General features: G+C 40.3%; 1 protein-coding gene across 2 annotated transcripts in view; it reads right to left on the reverse strand.

The window, feature by feature from the left end:
- AKT1 (AKT serine/threonine kinase 1) overlaps nucleotides 1-22,210 on the reverse strand; it is a 74,970-nt gene that overhangs the window by 47,006 nt on the left and 5,754 nt on the right. For both annotated transcript variants that reach the window (XM_072863814.1, XM_072863815.1), the window contains one exon: nucleotides 20,656-20,835. In XM_072863814.1, coding sequence (XP_072719915.1) covers nucleotides 20,656-20,701 — 46 coding nt within the window. In that variant the 5' untranslated portion in view covers nucleotides 20,702-20,835. The remainder of the gene's footprint in view (nucleotides 1-20,655; nucleotides 20,836-22,210) is intronic.

Consider the following 22,210-nt stretch of genomic DNA (forward strand, 5'->3'; position numbering starts at 1 on the left):
AGATGAAAATTACCGTCCTGGTATTACATTTGGTGATAAAATTGCAGTTCAACTACAAAATTAACTAAGCACAAGCCCACTACTGGGTCACTGTCATTGGTTTGAGAATATGTTTTTCTACATACTTTTCTTCCTCTCACCAGAGAATCCAAATTTCCTAATTTAATCACCTTCCCTTTTCCAAAAGAGATGGGAGCCTTTTTAAGCAATTAAGACATTTAGTTATTTAACCACAGGGGCAGTACAAGATTAAAATGGGTTAGGAAAATTAATCCAAACTAAATGTCTCCATTATGATAAAGCTTCCTGAACCTTAAATCAACAGGTTCCCAATTTCAGGTATAAAATCTGATTGCAACTCCTGCTGCTTTGCGAAACTACTGCTTTCTCCTGCCCCTCCTTACTAAAAATGCAGTTCAAATTGCTATTTCCATAAAGAAATATGTCCGATATTGACTGGAGTTCTACGAAAAATTCTTGATGGCCTGCAGGGATTCTTGTACTTAACCCAAAGGTAAAATCTACAGTAATTTATCATACAAAAATTAACTGCTCTGCAGATCAGGGCTCCCGTTCCATGCTGCAGTTGGAACTCCTACCAAATGGGGGGTGGTAGTAATTACATAGCTTTATTCGCAGTCCTCACTTCTTTGCACCTAATTCATGACAGCACACAGGACAGAGAGAAAGATAGTTACAACACTCTATATACTTTGTATTTCAGCTGGTATGCTTCCCTGTTTTAATCTTTAAAAAGGAAATTATAAACAGTAAGCTGCAAAAAGGTTGATGATAAAACAGTAAAAGACAGACAGGGGTGGAAGAAATAAAAATACTAATAAAAAAGGTTTTCAGCATTACAAACATGATGCCTTTTAAAAAGAAGAGATCCAGCCATATTTCCCCCTTGCTTTGTACTGAAGTTTAATAAACATTTTCTCCAAGTTACCAATTTTGAGAAAATCGCTGGATAAACACTTGTGTTAACCCAGTTACATGGCTCGGTGCCAAATGTAATGCCAAACTTCCCAGTTGCAAAACGAGCTGTTTTTACACACCAAAGTAACCACGCAGCAGGCCTGCCGAGCCTGAAGACAGCTGACAGAGATGACTGTTGCTGTCCCCCCATTGCACCGACATCCATCCAAATACCAACATCTGCTGTGCTACAATTTACTTTTTACACAACATTTAGCAAAACAGTGCCTCTGACTGCAACATCATTAAGGAAGTAACAACAAATAAATCGCAAAGTCCCATCAGACAATTGTAAAATTAAAGCGTAGTTTGTCTTGCATACGCTGAGCTTTAGTTCAGATGTATTGGACTTCAGAAATAATAAGCGTTAGAATCTGTTTTCTTTTATTAAACACGCAAGGCAAAATTCTGTAAACCGTGACGAGCGCAATCCATCATTACAGTGAAAATTACAGTTTTGAGGATATTGACTTGACTCAATAGGCAGAGAAGCTGATGCCTGCGAGGCAGCCTGGCCTGCCCGGTATGATCGCAGCAACCCAGACTACTAACAGGATTACACTATGCCTGGAAGCGTAAGAAGTGCACTCTCAATTCAGGGCCCGCTTCTTTTCAAACACCCAGAGCGCATATTCGTACTTGTGAAGTAAGGAATTAACATCCCCAAAAACTAAAGCGCCCTTCGCTTTAAAAGCGGGACAGAGCATGGGGGCCAAGGCAATCGGATGCCACCCCACAGAGATGAGGTGGCAAGGCAGGCTGGCTAGCGAGTCCTGTTACAAGTTCATAGCCTGGGGGTTCAAACCGGGAATTAGGCTCCTCAGTGAAAGCCAGGTTTGGTGAGCAGTTCCACCGTACTGCCCAACACACTTCACGTCTCACAAGTCCCTACGTGATCTGGTGTCCTCCAGCTAGTTGTCAGTTGTCCTCCATGGCTGCGTCACCCAGGGTGCTGCAAGTCAAAACGGGGCAGCACTGCCACCCTGACACTGCCACGGGGCTCAGGCTTTCATCGGCACACAGGCAAAAGAGGAGGAAGAAAGGAGAATTTTAATCTTTAAAATGGTGACCAGTTTTCAAAAACAATTCTTTCTTCCTCCTGTCCTACAGTAAAGTAATTCTATGAATGCAAAAAGAGGCAAAAAAAAAAACCAAAACCACTTTCTTTTGAAAAGCAGATACCGAATGAAAAATTTCAACAAGAAACAACTTGAATTCTGTTAGGCATCAACTAAGGGGTTTTTTCCTCAATCTTTCTGTTCCTCATCACCACCTTTAATACAACCTAAAAATCGCTGAAGTTACAAAAAGTGAATTTTTTTTGGTGGGAACAAACTCTCCCCCTACATCTCCAGACAATGTGTCTGTCAGGAACAACAACATACCCAACACTCAGCTCAAGATACAAGAACTTGGCAGGCCCTATCTCAAAGCAGTTTCCCCAAAACAATACAGTTTCCCTCAAATCCCTATCAGCTTAATAGTGGAAGACAATAATATTTCAGATAACACAGGAGCAAACATTTTGGTAAGTTCAGTGGACATTCTTTATCCAATTCACAGATAAAAACAGTCAACATCCACAGCTAGATTAAGAAAAGTGCTTAACTAATTTGGTTCTTAATTCATGCTAAAGTCAAGGGGTTAGGCGCTTAAATACTTCTGGGTGTTTGGGCCAGCATTGATTTGTGTCAGACTTTATGACTATAGATATATATATGCCCATCATGGGACACAGGAGAAGCCGTGCAAAGCACAGCCTATGCGTACATCCTCTCGCGAGCAGGGATTTAGAGGACGGTCTCTGTGCTACCTACTACATGCTTGCACAACAGGAATCAAGGTCCATCAGAAACTTATCTGAAGAGCTGCTCCTGTGCAAACTTTAGGTTCAACCTCAGAGTTCAGAACTGAAACACTATTTGTTTGTCCATTTATCCCCTGGCACGGTTGGCTTTTTGTCAGACAGATGTATGCCACATGCAAGTCATTTCCCAACCTCTCTGCTCCACCTCCCTCCACGCACTCTGCACACATGCTGACCCCTCAGCAAATGTTATAAGAGAGAAGGAAGTGTTTCTGACAGTTTGCATATTCTTCACAACAATTTTATTGCAGGGTGTAAATGTTTTCTCCTGCCCCTCAACCCTACTTGTAAGGAAACAAAGCAAAACAAACAAGAAATCCACCACTTCCCAAACAACTGAATGCCCTAAACCCAGTGGCAGGAAAGGGGAGGGAAGGGGTGGAGAGGAAAGGACAGAGAGGATGGATTACACTGAAGTTATTTTTGTCCTGTTCAAGTGGATGGGCAGAGACAACTAAATATAGAGTTTATCAAAGCAGGTGAACAAGGAAGATGACATGAGCTACATGTGTCAAGGAGCAAGCAATAAACGAAGTACACTCCTACCTCCTGGCCCAAAAAGCTCCCCAAAAACATACTTCAGTCTGCATGAGCAAGGTTTGATTGAACAAATATTCAACTCACCACAGCCTTCCCTTTGGACATGTGACAATGTAAATGCTAAGCAGATAGGCTTCCTGTCTCTCACCTGCTTGTACTATATATAAACAAGCACTACGAAGTCCATGTTAAAACAGAAAGAGGTTTGCACTCTTCTGGGGTGTCTTTGGACAGGAATTCTTCCAAAGAAAGTATGTTTGCATATACAGCTGGATAATAAAGCACCACTTGAAATCAAACGTTAAGGAATGTTATGTTGTCAGTGGCAACAGAAAGGATGTGGTTCTATGAAATTTAACCAGTTATGTCAAGGACAATTGCTTTCTTCTGGTCAGACTGCAGTCCACGGCTTGCTCAGAGTAACTGCTACAGTAGTTTGAATTTCACAAGTGAAAGTCCATTCATACATATTTTTAACTCCTTCCAGGGTCTGAGTGAGTCTGTGAAATGCACTGGGTGGCTGCTGCCAGAAGCACAGACTCCATTCAGTCACTGTGAGCAGCCCACGCCAGCAAACACACGAGTAGCAAGTCTCACCCCAGCGCTTGGGCTCTCAGAGCCTGCAGCCAAGGATGCAAACAATAGCATTTAGCAAGGACGTTAAGTGCTTTGCTGGTATGCAGACAGTAGTGAGCAAAGAAACACCTGGGGAAAAGACATGGCACCAGTCAAGCCATGACTTCAGCGGAAACCACACTCACATCAGTGCTGTAACCTACCGCTGGGCTTAAAGAACAGAAAGCTTTTGTGCGGAACATTTCCCTTCTTCCATCTGTGCCCTCGGTTACCACAGTATCCAAGAGTCCCACAGCCTGAGCTGCACTTGTCCTCACAACACCCCTGTGAAGTAGGGAAGTGCTGTTATCACCATTTTACAGATAGGGAACTGGGGCACAGAGAGATTAAAATAACCTTATCCGAGATGATCATATAGGAGGAAGTTTGTGGCAGAGCAAGGGAGGACTGGCTTTGATTCTCAGTTCCAGGACGGTACTCTAATACACCAGCCATCTCTTCAGCTTCTAGATGCTCTGCCTTCCGTTTGACCGACCTACTTATTTCCCCTGGGCAACAAGGAATGGGGAATGACTATGCCTTTTATTAACAGCATTTCCAGCAAAAATGGAAGAGGGTATCAGATGCAGGCGTGGTTTGTATTCAGAAGTCCAAATCTGAACAAAGAAAACAATTTCCAAAATAGTCAGCACTATCCTGGTATTGTGGGAAAAGGAAGGAAGGCATATCAAGTTTTCAAAGTAGAAAAATAAAAAAAATCCATTGCAGGTCATAAGTACAATTTAAAAAAATGAGTGAAAGTTTTAATAGGAAGCTGGTATTAGACATGTATCCTTCAAGAAGCTCCCTGTTCTGGAGATTTTACGTTATAAAGCAGTAAGAAATAAAAAAAATCCCTTTGGGACTACAGCTATCTCATTTCAGACACAGATCTAAACACAGATCTGATGTAGTTTCATAAGGAGACCCTGACTCCAGACTTCACACAACAATCTTGTCTCAGATAAAACAAATTCCAGAGGCTGGAGACTGCTCAAGGTTTCCCATCTCTGGCTGGGCTAAACTTCAACCCTGCCCTCAAAGGCTCTCTTTTCTGAGTGAAATGGCATCTCAGGTCCAAAATTTACTCTGTCCTTTGGGACTCCGGTTGCAGCCATCCAGATCACCAGTTGTGAAACAAGCTTCTACAACTTAAGGGCATTCATAAAGCAGCATTTGATGTCAACTGTTTGAGGCAACTATTACCCTGGAACAAACAGCAGAGATCCATCACCCTATGGATCACCTGGTTTATCAAATCTGACTCCAAAAGGTGGCTGCTCATCATAACGGCCAAAGGATAACAGACCGCTACTACCAACATGAACAGGCCTTGATGAAGGGCACGGTCACCATTTCGATTGGGATAAAGGAAGAAATTTGTGTGTTGGTACTAGCTGAGGGCACCATATCAGCCATGCTCAGCTTCCAGGTTGCCTCTGCTATCAGTAGACTATCCTGTCAATTGCTGCTGATAAGCTGGACCTCATGGCCCAGGCCTCTACTTTTATAACAGGCTGTTGCTGTAAACTTCAACAACCAGCAACACAATGTAAATCTAGAGCACACCTCCTCTGCCATGGTCAGAGTCTCAAGAAGCTGCAGCCAACCAGCTATTGCTGAAGGTGACCATCAAGGCACCTTATTTAACTTCCATCAGTGACATAAAATAACTGAAGCCTTGATGGAGAGGACCAGAAGGAACAGAACTAGCCCCACCACACATCCTGCTACCCCTACTTCTCCCCCTTCTTTTACACCAGGACTACAGAAGGGTGAAGGAGAAAGGCTGGGATGAGGTTAGAAAGATTTCTACTTTCTGACAGTGAGCCTCACAGCAACAACAACCAAGCAAACAAACAAAAGAAAGCAAAAGTCCCAGCAGCTTTGCAGCTACATAGCAATCTTAGTAAACCAGACATGCTAGTAATTAAAGCAAAAAGCAACTTTTGGTTCCAAAGCACAGACCCAGAACACTAACAACAAGTAGTAAATTAGCGAGGTTTGTTTATTATTACATGTTTTGAACCTTTTCCTTGAAAAAAAAAACAGCTTCTGTATTTGAACAGATCAGCCAACACTGAAAAATGAAAAGGCCTGTTGACAACAGAGGAACTGCTATTTATTTTCTGTTTGTCGGCCATCGCAAGGAATATCAAAACTAAAACCAAACACCTCTACAAATGGGGTTGTTATTCTCCTTCAAAATCAGGCTGGGCTTTGCATGAGATTCCCAATACCAAACCGGTCAAGAATCACAGAACACTTTATGTTGAAAGGAGCCATTAGAGGTGATCTGGTCTAATCGTCCACTCAAAGCAGGGCCATTCAAAATGCTACAAAAGAAATCCCAACACTAATAGTACATGTAGGTAATTTAGGAAAATTATAAAAATACAAAGGGAAAAAACATAATTAATGCAACTTTATCAAACTGCAACTTTCAAATCAAATTCAGGGAACAAAACCTCAAGTCTGCTTGGCCATGTGCCCTCATTTTGATCTCCTTGTCCCCAGTAACTGGTTTGAGGGTTGTAAGAGTCAGCAGAAAGATGAAAATCAATAAATATTCTCTGTGTGTACTGGGCAAAAAAAGGAGAAATGAATTCTGTGTTCCTCCATGTTTTATTTCACCACATGAATCATAAGAGAAATAGCACAGGATTGTACATGGTCAAAAAGGTATGCACTGCCTCTGAAGCAAGAACATGTATCTACAACCACACATCCTGTTGTGTGTCATTTCACTTCTAAAATGGTGCCCGAAAAGAGAAAAGTCTCCAGAAACATGAGGTTTTGCCATAAGCACACCCAGTCTAGTCACGGGAGTAAAACTCTCCAAGACACCAACAAGAACTGGTGTGAAGTAGCCCATTCCTAGCAGACTGGAGCTGCTGCTGAGAAGCAAGCTTTCCTCTGGCCATAGGGAAGTGGGAAGAAAACTTCATATATACTGATTTTTGCACATTCCTGACAGTAACCTGTTAGTCAGAAGATTAACATGCAAAAAAAACCTAAAACACAAACAAAAAACAGCCCAAAAACCCCTTAAAAATGCACAAAACTAGTAACAGTAAATCCGATCTTATTTTTTCCTATTTTAGATACAGCTTTCTATACCATAATGATTTGTATTACTGCAGAACACCGCAACTTTAGATACACATCTGGAGCTGAGCCACCTGCTGTACAAATAAAACAATGAGACAGTCCCTGTTCTGCAGAGTTTACTGTCATAAGACAGGGACAACAGAAGGCCAGACAGACAGACACACACAAAAAAGGGGGACCAATACCGGGCATCTCAGTGAACGGCAGTCTCGGTACACATGCACTGCAAGTTTGTCAAGGCCTTTTATAAGCAACACAAGGAGCGAGAGCTTTTAAAGAGGATAATAAAGCAGTACTGCAGCTGTTTACAGGGACCATTTCCCAAGTGTGAAAGGGTAGCACAAGAGAAAGCACAGAGCGGTTGCTTGCCCCCGCGTTGTGGTGTCAGTATAGAGACATGCCCGGCTAACTGGAGGCAGAAGTTAACATCTTAATAGCAAATTAGAGTTGGTAAAAATAGGTATGAAAAGCAAAAGCAGCTGGTTTTGCAGCTCAGTGCAACAGAGGAACTAGTAGATAGCAACAAAGCAGCAGCCCAAAGAACGAGCTCTGCCCTGTTCAGAGCAGCACTCTGAATGGGACAAGGTTACACGCCAAGCATACAAAGATGCAAGATGATGCAAACCTTAGAAAACTATATTCCGCCCCTCCATGTTTTGCTTTTGTTTTCCATTTTCCTGAATAACAGTATACTCCAACAACTACAGCAACTTTGAAAACATCAACTTCTTTGAAGATCAAAAAATATAGTCTCTGCAGATGATCTGGTTATAGCTGCTGTAGAGCCGAGAGAAGTCCCTATTTCAGAAAGAAATTTGGCCACCTGCTGCTCTAAGCAGAGAAGGCAGTATACCTGTAAAAGCATGCTTTTCTCCAAAATTACAACTGATATTACCCAAGACGACAGACTAGACTAGGAAAAATTGCATTAACTCCAAATGGCACAGTTATGTTGAACTGAATTGTATGCAGCTGGCTAGTAGTCTTCACTCAGTTGTCACAGCTTTGCTCATCCTTAAAATCATTTTATATTATTCCCAATGAACAATATAATACAGCCACTTCAGACCTCTGGCTTCCTTTCAAGTCAGAGGGTAGATATCAATAAGGCTAGGACATCTCAAAAGCTCAGGCATTTTAAAAAAAAAGTTATAGCAGTTATTATGGAAGGATGAAACGCCTACAGTACAAAAGGTTCCTACTGCAGCAAGAACAGCACTTTCTAACCCAATAAAAGCAATCACCAAGTCTAGTCCTAGAGCTTACTCGGGATCAGATCAGTCTATGGCAATGACAAGGTGTAAGATTCAAGCAATTCCTCTTAATGCAGCTGAGCTACCATGGCTGAAGAGAAGAAGCTGCTCCATTGCATCTGTCTTTAACAGGGCTGTCCACTATGTTCAAAATTTGAGGCCAGATTTGGGTGCTACATCTTTGAAACTCCACTGTGTAAAGGAGGAGAATTAACCCAGCTTGTAAAGCCAGCAGTCCGGAGGAAAAATACCTCGTTTTACCTGAACACACTGAATCTGGCAAGAGCTGATGGTCAGGGAACACACAGAACCCTTTAAAAATACACAACGTCGTTTATTACACTGGGACGGTACTTCATGTTGCACAATCCAAGCTTTTGTTTCAAGCAAGAAAATGTTTTCTAAATATTTTGTCACCATGACAGTCTAGCCTTGGACTTGAATTCTGCCCTTGGTTACTCCAGAAAACCCCTGTGAAGTCAACTGTGCTGTACAGCTCCTCACAGCATCCCGGGCCGCCAGGAAAGCTCACCTGGCAGTGCAGCTACTGGTGTCCTCTCAGCCCCCTGTGCTCTCTCATTCCAAGCTATTTTGCCTACCCACAAACTAAAACATTCAATATAAGATCCGCGTGAAGAAACAACATCATATGTAAGAGGAAGACAGTTTTGCAATTAAGAAATACTAAACATCTCCCCGGCAGGTTCAGCTTTATCCAAGGAATACAGGCAAAACAAAAACCATTCCCAAGATAGCAGAATGAAGTATTTTAAACACACAGAGAAAAAGAGACGTAGAAAAACATCCCAGCTTTGAGGGCCCTGTTCCAAGTAAGAACATTTCTTTCAGGGACATTAATTTGGCAAACTAAATCTGAGCAGATACAGCCTAAGTCCACAGCACAGCCCCGAAAAGAGTACTGGAGCATTTCTGTATGACTCAGGAAGCCCAGCGAAGACTTTTGCAGAATAAGATCAACAGGGTGTTTATATACAGCCAGCAGCATCATGTGAACAGGCAGTTTAGTTTGTGAAATGAATGTTTGCATTATCATTAAAAAAAAACCCAAACAAACAACAAAACAAAACAAAAAACACACCCTCTATTCCACACTTATACGTTTCCAACGTTAAAAACATAGCAGGGGAAGGAAGTACTCTAGCAGCCAAAATTTACAAATTCTTACCATAACTTTGGCGCACTAAACTTCTCCAGTGTCACAAAGGCCTATTCTTCAGGGGGCTTGGTTGCCTTTTTATTTTCGGAAGGACTAATCCACATGTGAAGGCTATTAAAGAACACACATACAAAATGCCAACAGAAGCATAAACATGCACACTTTCTGTGTGTGTGTGTGTGTTTTCGAAGTTTTATCTGTCTTTTCTTACACGTAAAGATACCTCTGAACAGCCTGGAGGCAGGTATTTCTGCTTTCTCTCTTTTTACTAGTGAAGCTCTGAAAGCTTTTTCCTTTCCTTGCCATAAAATGGCCATGCTATTTTATTTTAATTCATTCAAATCGGTGACAGAGATTCATCCTCATTAGTTGCATTCAGCAGCCAGGTTTCAAGAATTTAAGAAAAAAAAAGAAGATTTTAATACGGGGGGGTGGTGGTGCTTGTTTGCTTGGGATTTTTACTAGAATAGCAATTACTAACAGTAACCTTTTAATTGTTTAAGAGGCACCTTACTAGAACCTCAAAGAAAATGTTAATATTGTAAGTTACACTCGGCCTTTCTGCACTGCAAAAACAAATCCAGGCTCTGAAGGTCAGCACTTTTCCCTCTTATTATCTGATGCTATATAAAAGTCCTCATATAGATTTGAAAGAAATACAACAGAAAATCCTGCCTGATCTAAATACATAGAGCTAAATTTATCTTTCGGTTTTCGAAACACCACTTAGAGATTGGGCATTTAGAGTTCTATTCACTGGCTAGAAAAAAGCCAAATGGTACATTTTAAAAAACTGACTTTGAAATACTGTTATGAGAACAGGGACAAGCTATGTAAACCCTAAAATTCTGTGGGTCTTTGTATTCACGATTATTGTCGCAAACTAAAAGGCTCATATTCCCTACTAAGCAAACATTTACAATTAAATCCATTCTGCACAAGGCATTTGCATTTTGAGATAGAACAGTCAGTCGTTCAGCTGCTGTGATTTAGATGGATTGGTTCATTATTGCTGCAGTTCGTTTTCAGCTACACTGTATAACAAAGGGGTGCCAATGTAGTCTTGAATGGCTTTAAAACTAAGTATGCTGGTATTCTTCCATGATGATGTAATTTAACTATCTCCCCATCTCTCGGATCAAGATATCTTGACTTTACAGGCTAAACTTCAGCGAAAACGACAGAAACAAGCTGTCACAATAGCGTTCAATAGGCAATATCTCTGCAAGTCAGCTGAAGGCTGTTGCTGGCAAGTTTGCAGTGATTTTCCATGTATGAAAAAGTAATTTTTCCCTAATTCTGGTTTAGAATAAATACTTTTCCTATCATGCAAGTAACAAGGCAACTTCGACTTCCACACCAGGAGATACATCACTTACATACCTTCAAATGTTCGTGCTATAGTAAAAATGTATCTGTACCAGAAAAGAAGACCTACAACTACAATGATCTCTGATGCAAAGAAAATTTCAAGTTGAAAAAGTCAACTACTATCCTACTCTTTCACTGGCTGAAACATATCACCAAAGGCTGTATTAAAGCAGCGAAACCATTTTTCTATTAACAACCATGTAAAAAGGCAAGATTTCTTTTTTTAAAAAAATATTGAGGAAAAAGCCATGATGTTTAGTGGTGTTTAACCACCCAATCTAAAGCATGGTCTTCTCAAGACACTGCCAGAGCAACACAAAGAACACTTAGCACAAAGTGACTTGATTACTTAATTTCTAGTGGCAAGGGATTCATATCCTATGTCCAGAAATCATTTTCCACCTATAAAACTACTTCCAAGACCCACAACCAGCACTGTCACCACAGATTATCACAACTGGATTCTAGCCTGCTCCATGCATAAACTTGCAGTGGAATATAGCTAAAACTATACAACTACACATTTAAGTCAAGTCTTCAATTAAGAAATAAATGCCTTCACTTCTCTTGGTGTTCTCAAAGTTTCATTTCTCCTTAATGAGGACAGGAGGGAAAGGAAATTGCATGATCAAAAGTTAAAAATTAAAAAAAACAAAACAAAACACAAAAAATATCTGCATTACAGAGAAAACTCTTTCATTTAGTTAACTGACCACTATTTATAGAAGGTTTACAGACCGCAGGCAGGCACAGGGATATGTATGACCCACAAAAAAAAAAAACCCACTCCAGACAATCCATGCCTGGAAGTCCTTGAAAAGCAAGCAGCAAATATAAGGTAGCATTCCCACTTTTGCAGGGATGAAGAGGCCTTACAATGGATTTTGAACTGCTTAACAATTTTCTCCAAGGGTGTAACTTCTTACTGACACTTCAGCAGTGAAGCTCCAACCTAGGCATAATGGCAAGAATATATAAAATAGTGTGCATCCTTGCATTTCAGGGCATAAACCCTACTTTGTGTATTTTCCACAATGGTATAACTACATCATTCCAAACAAGGCAGCATTAATGTGGCAGATGTAATATGGCATGTACAAAGGCTCATATGGAAACACATGGTAAAAATTTTAAATAACTATTTTTTCTCTTAAACCTTGAGATTTAGTTTAACTGGAGTTTGATGGATAAAAAAGCAGGTCAAATATAGTTTCATCTGTATGTTTCTATTAGCCATTAGACCAGTCAAGCCTCTTGCAGCAAATGCAAATTTATTCTTTCACAATGCTTGCTGTCTGAAGTGTAATCAGGGTACATTTCTTGATCCTCAGATCCTTTGACAGAATTGCAGAAATAGTAGGGTATACTGCTAAGGCTGAGTGTTCAGAAAAATAAAAACACACATTATAAATTATTTTAAATCGTATACTTTTTGAGACTTTTTACTGAAAGTAATGAAACAGCCCTTTTTCTTCTCCTTAGTCTAAACTGTGAAGAATGCACTCAAGTTATGTTTTCCAGTTTTTCCTCTACATCACAAGGATTAGCAAGCTCCTCTGCTTCAGAAAGAAAAATGGGCGAAACCTTCAGAATCTTGCCACTTCTACAGGTGGGAACCGATTTATAAAGCCACAACAAACATAAGGGCTGCACTTAAAATTTGAGAATTGGCATCAATTGCTGTAAGCAGCCCTGACCCCCATCAGCACCTGAAGTCCACTAAAATAACACCAGCATCAACTTCATGAGTTAGACTTTCCTATCAGCATAATAATGCTTGTCTTAAAAGACCTCTCCTGTGAAGAAAGGCTGAGAGATTGAGGCTGAGGTTGTTCAGCCTGAAGAAGAGAAGGCTCTGGGGATGCCTTACTGTGGCCTTTCAACATATAAAGAGGGCTTATAAAAAAAGACTCAGAGAGGCTTTCTACTAGGGCCTGTAGTGATAGGACAAGGGGTAACAGTTTTAAAGTAGAAGAGGGTAGATTTTGATTACATATAAGGAAGAAATTCTCTACTGTGAGGCTTGTGAAACACTGGAAGAGGTTGCCCAGAGAAGTCATGAATTGCCCCATCATTGGAACTGTTCAAGGTCAGGTTGGATGGGGCTTTGAGCAACCTGATCTAGTGGAGGATGTCCCTACTCACAGCAAGGGGGTTGGACTAGATGGTCTTTAAAGGTCCCCTCCAAGCCAAACCATTCTGTGATTCCATGACTGGAGCTCCCTCCCAAAACAGGTATCTCCTATGAAGGTGATGGTTCACGACCAACACCATGCACGTTCTGTGGTCCTCATTAAAAGTACATTAGTAAAGCACAAGCAGAAGAGACTGATTTGATAGCCCTGTAAATGATTCAGATGCTGCACTCAGTCTCAATATTAACATGAAATACCACTGCAGTCATGCACAGAACCACTGACTCCAAGGCGTATTCCTACGTGCAGTTCACCAAAGGCCTGGGCTTTGGACAGCACTTCAAAACACACTCTCCCAACTTACCCAAGAGACTCGGGAAAACAGTAACTGACTTGCCCACAGTCTGTGATGATTGTTTACATCTGCTGTCCTCAAATATGACCATGCACTTTTGAATAAATTGACAAATTTCACAATATTGTTTGACCAGCTATCTTTTTCACATTTTTGGCTCAACTTAAAGAAGTGGGAGAATAATCCCAGAGTTCTGTAACATGTTTTCCAACTGCATTCAAAGTCAGGCTTCATTATTTCCCCCTTTCAGTTGCAGTAAATATTTCTCACAGAAGCACACTACTTCACACCTAATATGGTGCTATTCTTTCTCCATTCTTTTTCTTCCTCTTTCCTCATATAGTTTCCTGGTTTTTGTTCCCCCTTTAAGAGGCACATTGTACCTGCAACATAATACATCTGAAAATAATAATCCTGCCTCTGTCTTCCCCCCATGAGAGATGACTTTTTAAATAAGATTGAACTCATTTTTTTCTTAGTAAATCAGTTACTTCAACATGTAAATGGGAAAAAAAACACAAGGCTGACAGTTAATGTTTTTACAATGCTCTGTTTTTTAAAATGCATTCAAATTAAATGTTCAAATGTTAAGTAAACCCCTCTTTCCAACATATATTAAGGTTTGTTTCCTGAATGAGTCTGAGACCAACAACTACCCCGCTTTTTAAGAGAATTTGCCAGTAACATAAACTGCGGATAAAAGGAGATACACTACCTGTCACCATGTACTGCTCTAAGAGCATCCAAGTCCTCACCAGCTTTTTCAGATGCTAAAGTCTAGGGCTAAGAGTGCTAACACAGAGCAAGTTTAGGCAGGGGAAGCCGCAGGCACAGGCAAGGAGTGCAACTGATGGTGCTTAGGCAGCGGGAACGCCAGCAGGGAATGTTGGAAGGGAAGGAACCTCCTGGCATCCACGCAGGGGCTGCAGGGGAAGACATTTTCAAGTGAGGACAAGGCGCCAAACTTAAAATGCATGGCACAGCACCTTGCCTAAAACCACTCCTGCAAGAACGAGAAAGCTTTACTCTCTTGCTCTCTCTTTACCTCAAAATAGCATACTCACTTAGTACTTCTTTCTTCCTAAATCCAAACCTGATGACTTCTCAATATGCTTACTGAGAGAAAAAAAGAACAGAAAACCACATGTGGAGAACTTTTTTTTTTTCCTTGCACAGGTCTACCTTTTCCTTCTCGAAAATGAAGGAACCATGAAAGAGAGGATCAAAGCCAATGCAGGCAGTTTCTGCATGATCCACTGCATCACGCATTCCCAGGCTTGCTTTAACAGGGCTTGCAACGCCCTAGATGCCTCATTCTCAAATCTCTTTTAACGACAAGTAGCAGTAATTTATGATGCTACCCCACTTTTAGAGATAAAATTGAGAGCTAGTTTGTTTCGCTTCTCATGTACAACAAAACAGAATATGAAAGTAAACCTCCAGGACTGACATAAATAATGTGGGCATAAACATCTGAGCTCTTCCTCTTTGCCATTCAAAGTGAGAGTGTGTTTGGTGTCACTCGCATGTAAGTTCCAGACAGTCAGTTTACAAACACAGAGAAAAACATCTAACCTAGCATGACTCCTCTAAAGAACTGAAAGTATTTTGCAAAAAAGGTGGTGGAAAATGTTGGAATAAAGATTTTTTGGGAGTAATTTTTACTGAAAAAAGAAACATTTGGACTTCACCCTTCAAAAATGTGAAGCTGTGGCTTGAAGAACAGGTTATCCTACATGAAAAAATGTTCTGGAAGAACGACTTTTCTAAAAGGACACTGGAAAGTAACAAAGATGGTCAAAGACTTAAGTAGCCTGCTCAGTGGAAGGAAGATGGGCAATCTCTAGGCTAAGTTAGCTCTTTCAAAGATGTAGTACAGCATAGTCACACTGTACTAGGTAATTCTCAGCACTGACTTCCCTGTCATCCAAAGCAGACTTTTTACAGTACACTGGATCCAGCCTGTTTCCTATGATCTCTCCACAAATAATTCCATCAGATGAGATTTACCCTCCGAAAGTCTAGCTGACTAGCCATTATCAGCTCATATTTCTCCAGATGTTTTGTGATCTCATCCTTTCTTAATGTCTCTAGCATCTTGCCTACCACCAAGGTCAGATTTATTGGTTGACAATTTCCTGGTTCCTCCCCAGTCCCCTTTTCCCAGAACAGGGCAAGAAAAATGAAAGCAACCGAGAGCTAGCATTGCAAAACTATTGCCCCTTGTGTTGAAAAAGAGACACACAAGAAAAACCACAAACTGACACAGCTTATCTTTTGTTTCCAATAAGAAGAGCAACTGATTTCCCTATAAACACAACCCTTCAGCTCTGGAAGTAGCACCAGCTTCTTTCCCTCTGTTACAAACTTCCCCCCTCCGTTCTTTGTTCAGCCCCTATCTTGTTTCTTACCTTTCCTCTTCCCCCCAGTTTTTCCTCTGAAGCAGCTGCCCTTTGTAGCTGGCATCTTCAGAGTTCAGATGTGTCTTAGGATCCTTTGCATCAAGTGCCACAGCCACTCCTTTGAAACACCATGAAAGCCAGATGATCCTTGAACTAATCTGAACCTTAAAGGTTCTGGCTACATAGGTCATCAAGAAAGTGCACCACTACATCCCAGGGACAGACAGAAGCCAAGGTAAAAAATAAAAACCACCCCAAAATAAAACACACACAGGCATACAAAAAGAGGTAGGGAACATGGTGAGAATAGAAAAGAGAAGAAAGATGAGGTGAAGAAAAACAGCAACACGAGAGACCCACTGGCTTAAAAAAAAAGTTAACTTATGGTCACACTTTGTAAGATCCTGTTTTGATTCATACTAACAGAATACTGAAAGTATGAACCTCTACTCCAAATAACAAAGCTAAAGTTCACCGTCTCTTCTATTCTGCTAGACAAGGTTAAAAGAGCAACAATTGGCATTTAATTCCTGGCTTGTATTTTACATATGGATCCTGCATTCATTTTATGCAATGAAGCTATAGGAAGACAATCACATGGACTACTGGTTATTTATTAGGACATCTGTATAACTCTATTTCATTACAGAAATAATTCTTTAACAAAAAAAATTAGCAGAATTTCCATAAGTGGAATAAGTATCTTTTGTATAATTTCTCATTTAAGGACCTCCAGTAATTTTGATCAGCTTGGAAGTCAGACTCCCAGCCAGTCAAATAGTTTTACCTGCCTAAGGTCCACACAAATTGACATTTGGAGGACATGTTCTGGTTTTCACAGTTAAAATGAATGTGTGGTGTTTATATACTATTTAAAAACAAAAGCAAAAAGTAGCTCCACATTTGCTGCTAAATATTAATGGATGAATACACACGTCTCTCCTGCTGCTTATAATTGCTTCAGAGTTCTCAGAGTGAGAAATCAAGATTTCTATTTCCTTCTTTAAATGTCAGTGTACATTTTTCCCTCCCCCTCTTTCCCTGTCTCCAAAAGACTCCTTTTTCCATACTAGTTTATGCCCTAATAAGAAAACCGGACATACTAGGGAAGACAGAGATGACAGAGTACCAAAACGCACAATCCCCCTCTTTGTTAGCCTTGCAGAAAGACTTAAAAAAAACAGGATGAAGACTGAAGACAATAGAAGGACCTTTATAAACAGGGACCAGAGCAGAAAGATTCAAGAAATCCAATGAGATCTTTAAAAGGGATCAGTAAAGTAAATAAAATACACTCGGGCATACCTCTTTTACCCAAAAGTTCCACAACACATGACCAAAATTAAGGATGCTCATGACATACATCCAGAAAACCTGTAATCTCAGAACTCAACAAGCAGCAATTTGGGCAGATAGTTTTCTCCTTCTCCCCTCATATTCAATGACAATTACAGTACCTCTGCATGGACCCATTTCCCCCATCCTTTCCCACTAAACAAACCTTCAATGTAACACAACCAGGGACTATATATTCTGGACGTACATGTACAATACACCAACCCCAAGTCTGAGCTTCTTCACATTTGCTACGTGTGTGTTGGAACACTTCAGCCACGCAGTTATGCAAAGAGTGGTTAGTATTTTCACTACTGTTTCACTACTGTTTCTGTCTTCACACGAGTCTATCACCTCACTGTGACTGGAGTAACAGCACCAAGCGCTGCCAACGGGGAAAAAAGGGGGAAAAAAAAAAAGTTCATTCATGAATTATTCTATTTCTGCCTGGTTGAGGTTAGACATGTCATGGAGATGACTCTGGCCCCTGCACAAACAAACATCTGCGCTACTGGAAGTAGAGCTTCCTTTAAGCGACTGACTTACAGAACTGCCTTAAGAACAGAACTTACAGAGCTCTCGGCCAGGCAGCGATGTTTAATTTCATTTCTCCATTTGTATTTTTAATCTTGGAAACAAAAACAAATGTAAAGCATGCTGACAGAAGAAAACAACCCCACAATTCTAGAAAGCCCTGCTATTTCCCTGCCAGGCCAAAACACCTGCTCCTGCTAATGACGGCTTTATGCTTATATACACCTGCCATCCAGAAGCGCTCCAGAGCACTTTGCAGCCTGATTTATACATACACAAATCATTAAAACCACCAAAATTAAGCCACTGCTGGGGTGAGATGTAGCAACTGTTTAACTGCACACAGCCATGCTGTTCAACTGCTCAGGATGTGAACTAAGAGACACCATATCCAACCAAAGCTATGGGGGAACGTTAGGTAGAGGGAACAGGGGAACATCGTTGCCCAATCTGGATCTCGGCCAGTCACTACTTAAAATATTTGCATGTGGAAAGCCTTAGGACCTTTAAAGAACACATGCAGCACAACCTTCAGTTTTATAAATGACCCAAAAGACAAACAATATACATTTCCTATATCTAAAATCCTCCCTTAGCAGTCCCTCCCTGCAGTAATTACTGTTTATGCCTTTGCTTCAGAAGCTCACGGTATCAGACATCAGTTTTGGAAACATCCTGTGGTTGAAGCACTTTATCTTGCAGAGCCAGCAAACTGATAGGGTCTGGCAATAAATGTAGATGATTAAAAAAAAAATCCTTTAAAAAACCCACGCGCACATGAGTGGATCAGTTCCCCCCACATGCACCCCCAGCCAAAAGAACCAAATTTGTCAACTGATCCCAAAACCAGCTACAAAAACCAAGAGAGTAACAGCTGACACACTGGCAAGCTGAGGAGAGACAGCATTGCTTTCTAAAACCCTCCTCGCATGGACAGCACCAAATTAACAGCTGCAAAGTCAATGAAGTGGAATGAAATAGGTGTCACTGCACATACCCAGAAAGCGAAAAGGCATTGGGGAGCAGGTTAAAAAGATTATAAAACCTGGCATCCAAAAACCACCAAGATACATTTAACAGTTTGGGCGTTTGGGCACAAATTTGCAGTCTCAAATATGCAGAAAATGCAGAGTAACACTTTGGAAATGGAAATGTGTTCAGCAGATAATCTCATCATATTATTATCAGCAAACCATCAGAGATAATAATCTGTTTCTCTAAGGTAATTTAAAAAAAAAAAAAAAAAAAAATCAGATCAGGAGATCAGGGCATCTTTTACTAAGACCGCCTCCAGAGGTCTCCTTACCTGAAAGTAGCTTTATTGTAATCCTAGAAACAACGAAAATTCAATTCTCAAGAGTAAATACGGACAAGCTGGAAATACAACAAGACTGTTTTAAAGTTTCAGACACATCTGCCTCTGAATCATCCTGACAATACAATTCCATTTTCATACTTTTCAAAGTAAATGTTTCTCCCCCAGAGTTTTGTACAGTGCTCCTCAAAATAACAAAATAATTTTTCTTTAAAGTTACAAGTAAGTGCAGAAAGAATTGTAACAATAGACAGTTAAAAAATCCTCAGCCTAAAAACATAATTTAAAACTAAAAATTTATCTCTTTGAAGAGTTTCTGAATTAATAAATGGGAATGGGAAGCATAATTCTGTGTTTCTTTCTCCTCTTTTATCCAAACACAGCATAATTCTCAAATACTTTATCAGAACAAGGTAGCCTGGGTACACCAGCATTATCAAATGAGTTATTTAAGATAATGACTGGAAAGGCATTTCTAACTTAAATAAACCAGAAAAAAACAAAACAAAACAAAACAGAAAAAACTTTATCAAAACATTTTTACATCAAGCATCAGGCAATTTGCTAAACTGAGCTGCATATCCAGCTGTTAGAAATATATGTTTCCACCCTTTTAAAACACAGATTACCAACATGTTTTCTAAATTCTTAGAAATTTCTTATTGTTGCAGAAGAACCATCAGCCTTTATCAAGGTTATGATAACGTATTTCCATTTTCTTCCAGAAATAATTATGCTACACCTTTGCACCTTTAAGCAAGTTGTTGCAAACCCTCTAGAAAAGTCCTGAGTCTGCAGAACCATGCAAGCTTCCCTACTGCTGGAGCACACAGATTCTGGTTTTGGTCCAAAAAAATGACGATATTATGGAAAGTACCTAATACCACCCTCTCCTTTCCAGGAAATGATAGTAGAATACAAAGAAACAGGTAAGTCAAGTACCTTATAGGAGCACTGCTGTACTACTTGAAAACAAACACTCCCCTATCCCCCCCCAAAAAATAACAAACCCACTGTTTTGGGAATAAAACATTTAAGAATGCAAAAAGCATAACAGTACACAATTATGTTATTTCAGTTTTGCCACACAGTCAAGAATAAAGACTTTTTATAAAAATCAAATGCTGTTAGTGGTACAACAGAAATGCACAGAGCGCACAAACTCAAGGCTGTTCTTCCAGTCTAGGACACTGGTACCAAGAGCGGTTCAGACACAAACAAAACAGCACATTCTCTAGCAAGTCTCTGCAAGGGCACAGTATTGCTCGCAAAATACAGGCACATTTTTCACCGTTCAAATGAAGATTCACCTCAAGACAATTCTACCTTCTAATACACAAAGAAAAGCTACAGACCTATACATAAAACAAAATAATTTGCTGCAGTTTAACCTTTAACACTCTAAGTAGCATCTCCTTCAGTTGCTATCTTTATCATCGCTTTCAAAGCAGTTGACGCAGTTTTTGGTGAACGCACACACACGCACACACCCAAAGAAAACCCCTTATACATGCGTTTTCTCAAACTTGACAGAAAGTCACACACACTCCTTATACGCCATTTCCCATTAGGGTGAACGGGAAAATAACGGACCATTTGAAGATATGCTGCTAAAGGACAGATCACCACGTGAGAGAAAGCCTGTCCTGGAGAGAAGAGACACTTACCTCGTTTATGAAGCCACCCTTCCTTCACTATTGCTACTTCATTCATAATGGCAGGAATGTCTCTTGAAAAACCAGTTTATGCCAAAAGATCACTCTGTTGAAATTCCTGAACTCCCGCAGAAGGCTCCACAGAAGGGATGGGTTGTTTTTTTTTTCCGCTTTTCTCCTTCTCAGCTATTTCTAAAAGGATCAAAAGAAGAGTGCACCATCATTTTAAAGTATGTCACATATGTACAGTAAGGGATACAACAGGGAGTAGCTTTCATTGCTGAGTTGTTGGTTTGGGGGTTTTTTTATTATTATTACAAATCCTAAACGAGGGCTTTGCTCTTCACAAAGATTTTTATATCTTGGCGGGTGGAGGTGCCAAAATATGTGCTTGCTGAAGTTCACTGAGCAGATTGATACACTCACAACAACACCAGACACTGTCTGGATTAGAGGTGGATGCAAGACCTTGCCCAGTAGACCTCCATATCTCCAACAACACCTCACTCTCCACAACAATACAAATTCTGAGATTTCACAAAGTCTAGGTTTAAATATTTCCTGGTAAGAAGACTTCCAGAATGTCTTCTGGAAGGTTTCTTTATAGCTCGGTGTATAGCAATCTATCAAATAACACACAGTGCATCTTAGAGATATACCCCTAACAGTAAAAATTGCTAATACTCTCCTTCAAATCTTCATCGCTTCAGCATCATCCTGTTAATCTCACTCAGATCTCCTCAACTCCCCCAGAAAGTGTCTTCTCTATCTTTGATATTTATAACTCCTACCTCTCCTAGAGGTATACAAAGAATCTCAGATAAGCTCACATACCTTTCTGTTATCCTAAATCAGCCCTTATAGCACCCTGATCAATTTTATTGCTCTTCCCTGAATGCACCGCAGTTTGCAACTGTCTTTCTCGCAATGAATTACACCTAAGCACAACTTAGGATTTTTACCCCTCTGCTTTATGAGATGAAGTTCCTATCGAAATAGCTCAAAATTGCCGTATCTTATTGAAAATGTGTCTAGCTCATGGCTGACTACCACAGAAATGTTCTTCGCATTTCTCTCCTTCAATGAAAGTAATCTCTTCCCAAATGCATTAGCTTTTATTATTTTTCTAAATTGAATCTGATTATTTTTCTTCTTGCGGTACAAATGTTCTGTTTGTTTTTCTTTAATGACTTCTGTGCTCTCCGAAGTGTCCATACCACCATTCAATTTGGTATTACTTGGGTGATCAAAAAACATAATTGGTGACAAATTCCCAGCAATAACCAAGAAGTTTAATAAAACAGAACCCAGCAGCATTTGTAACTCACCGCCAAAAACCTGGCTTTTACTGGAGTCATTCTCCAACCACGGAGACATCACATTCCCACCTAACAAATATATACCATCTCTGCATGCACGCATGCATCAGTTATCTCTGAGCATGCAGGTGATAGCCATCCATCAGGAACTAGATTAAAAAGCAACTAATTTCCCATAACTCACTAAGACACAGCACTGGATGGAAGAAACAGGTGGTCAAAATGAATCCAATCTAAAAGTGAAACCT

Source organism: Ciconia boyciana, chromosome 6 (assembly GCF_034638445.1).
Source record: "Ciconia boyciana chromosome 6, ASM3463844v1, whole genome shotgun sequence".
NCBI classification, from domain to species: Eukaryota; Metazoa; Chordata; class Aves; order Ciconiiformes; family Ciconiidae; genus Ciconia; species Ciconia boyciana.